Source organism: Nicotiana attenuata, unplaced genomic scaffold (genome assembly GCF_001879085.1).
Source record: "Nicotiana attenuata strain UT unplaced genomic scaffold, NIATTr2, whole genome shotgun sequence".
In the NCBI taxonomy this organism is placed as follows: Eukaryota; Viridiplantae; Streptophyta; class Magnoliopsida; order Solanales; family Solanaceae; genus Nicotiana; species Nicotiana attenuata.
Window position 1 is genome coordinate 62469 of NW_017674378.1, and position 2818 is coordinate 65286.

Below are 2818 nucleotides of genomic sequence, written 5' to 3' on the forward strand. Positions count from 1 at the left end.
CAAAATAAATTATAAATGGTAAGATGTTGAACAAAATAAAAATTCTTTATTATCTAGTGTTTAAATATAAATATAATTTTTTAATAGCCAAATATATATTTAAATTCAAATGTTTTAATAAATAATAAAACAAGTAGGCCCGCACACACCCTTTTTATATACGTACACAATGAGATACACATATACATAACAAGATTGTTATAATTATCACTATTGCGATCATTATATTTTTTACTTGTGTTGATTTTCTTTAATTGGGAAAAAATACTGCTTTGATAATATACTCTTTCATATAAGATGAAAAAATATATCCAACTCAAATTGTTTTTAGTTGTCTTTTACATTTAATTTAATCTCATGGATGCATCGTTTCTTTTCTTCAGACAGACTCATCTTTATTTGAGTTAGGATTTGAACCAAAACCAAATAAAAGGAAAAACTGAAACTTGAAATTACAAATTGGTCTCTCATGTGCTATTTACAACTCTTAGAGGCGTTATCAAATCATTCCTAAAAGTTGAAGGCGTCAAACTATAACTAGAAGTGTACTGTCTCCATTTCAGAGAGACGAGAGTTGTGAAGTCCGAATTCCAATTATCGAACGGAGCCGCCGGCAAGAATTGCTTTGGGCGAATCATCTACAGGGATATCGCAATGGGATACGTGCAGGAAGCCCGAGAAAATCACGTCAAGAAGAAGGTTGAAGAAGGTAAATTTGATCTTAAACCCCTAACTAGTCATGTACATTAATCATATATATTGTCATTTGTGTAGCATCAAGTATAACTTCACGCATTATTACTTTGCGGAAATGATTTTCAATTTTATAAAAAATTATATATTGTAAAAATTGCTCATATTTTATGCAGTTCAAGTCGAGTCTCAAATGTGAGCTTCAAATGGCAAAAAGCAATTGCTTAATCACTATGTTCCACAATTCATTTTCCACATCAGTTTAATTTTCTAACAAACCATTTGGAAAGCTGGAGTTGTAGGCCTAAGTTCTGTTAGAGTAATTATTTTTGGCATCTCAATGGTATGAGGCAGAAGGACTACTCGCTGATATATGGCACTATATGTCCGCAGTTCTTCTTAGAGTTTATTGCTTATCAAGGACATATCTCCTCCTCCATTATAGTTTTTCCAGTTAAAGAATTTGTAGGAGGTTGCAAGGTTGTGTGGAATTAGGGTAAAATTACCACTAGAGATTCAATAAGGAGGTGATGGGTGAGAATCAGGAAGAGAGAGAGAGGACGGAGGCAAAAATGGAATCTGCTCCGCCGCAGTCGTACACCTTGTCTACAATTGCTTCACTCCTTTTTTTTTCTTACCTCAATAGGTACATTTCTAAAGTTTAGGGATGGATTCTCACGTGCTCTTTAAGGATTGTGAGTGGCTGGCTATGACGTCGGGATTAAGGCATCATAGTTTAATACATAAACTTTACGTTGTGACTGCAAGGAGGAGATGAAGGAAAGACAATAACCAGAATATTTGTAAAGATTACTAAAATTGCAGGGAGAGTGCACGGTTAGTACTGAGCAGGACAGAGTGCTTGCCAGGGACGCAAGGTAGTGCTGGAAAAGGATTATTGCAGGGCAAGCCAGACCTGCTAAGCAGTCAGCATGCTGCTTGTCCATTGCCATTACTAATATAACGTGATTAGGGTAGTTTGAGGGGTCTTAGGACGACATATTATAGAAATAGAGTTTGGGTAAGAAATGCAGCGGGCTTACACAAAAATATGTTTGATTTGGTACTTTGTTTATTATAAGGTGCAAACTGGCTCGTTCTGACAAATTGAATGGAGATTTGTTAAGCAAGACTCCACGTAACTAAATCTTATTAGCTTAAAATCCATGGGAGAAAAGTTCAAGAAATTTGCTTAGATAATAGAAACAGTCTTGTTATAGGATAGGGACATTATCAAATTTCTATGCCTCATTCACCAAATGAAGAAGAAAGATGATTTCCACTTTCAAGCCTTTAAAATTTGATTTGTTGTTTGTGAAACTATTTTAGGTATTCTTGTGTTGTCCATTGTTGATTTTCATCAAGAACACTCTATATCATCTTCAACCCTCCCACATTAAGTGCTTAGTTTGTTTCTCTCTGTAATAGTTTCCTCTAAACGTTGAGGAAGTTTTCGTTTGATAGGGTTGTTATTGGTTTAGAGTCCTATTCATTCTTTCTGGTCATCCAGAAGCAGAGAAATAAAACAACTGCTAGCAAGTCGGGTCCGCTATTTGAATCATCACTGTCCATGTTAGCGCCCAATTTTGGTTTAGATTGAGATGTGCCAAGAATATCTGGTTGCTTTTGGTTTTTGGTAGAGGCAGACCAAGGATTTGAGCCCGACGGGGGCACTAATATTTTCACATATGCCAATTAGTAGCGACAAAGTTCGGCACGCAACTCTTTAAAAACTTAGCAATTATGATAGCTTATCATCAAAGTACAAACTCTTAGTTGTCGTTGTCAAAGTCGACATATGTTGTTGCTTCGTCGAAAGCGATTGTTGAAGCGAGATTGAAGAGATTGTATTTTTTTTACTTGTTGAGAGAGGAGCTACACCACCCCCTCCACCCCACCCCACCCCCTAAATAAAAATATTATTAATAGTACTTTCTTTTCATGTTATAGATAGATTTTTTTTTTTCATTTCAACAAATGAGTTTTTTTATGTTATAAAAGGTAATTTTTTATTTTAACCAAAAAAAAAATACTTTCTTTTCATGTAGAAATAGTATTTTTTTTGTGTAAAAAAGTAAAGCAACATAGTTCCTTTGGGTTTGTCTGGAATTTTAGAGACTTTGGG

At 34.8% G+C, this 2818-nt stretch overlaps 1 protein-coding gene across 1 annotated transcript in view; it reads left to right on the forward strand.

Annotated features, from left to right (window-relative positions):
- The first annotated feature begins 405 nt into the window (after positions 1–405).
- The window catches only part of LOC109218545 (uncharacterized protein DDB_G0275933), a 5045-nt gene continuing 2632 nt past the window's right edge, over positions 406–2818 (forward strand). The window contains exon 1 of the mRNA XM_019382920.1: positions 406–709. Within this exon, the coding sequence (XP_019238465.1) occupies positions 655–709 (55 nt within the window). The 5' untranslated portion in view covers positions 406–654. The remainder of the gene's footprint in view (positions 710–2818) is intronic.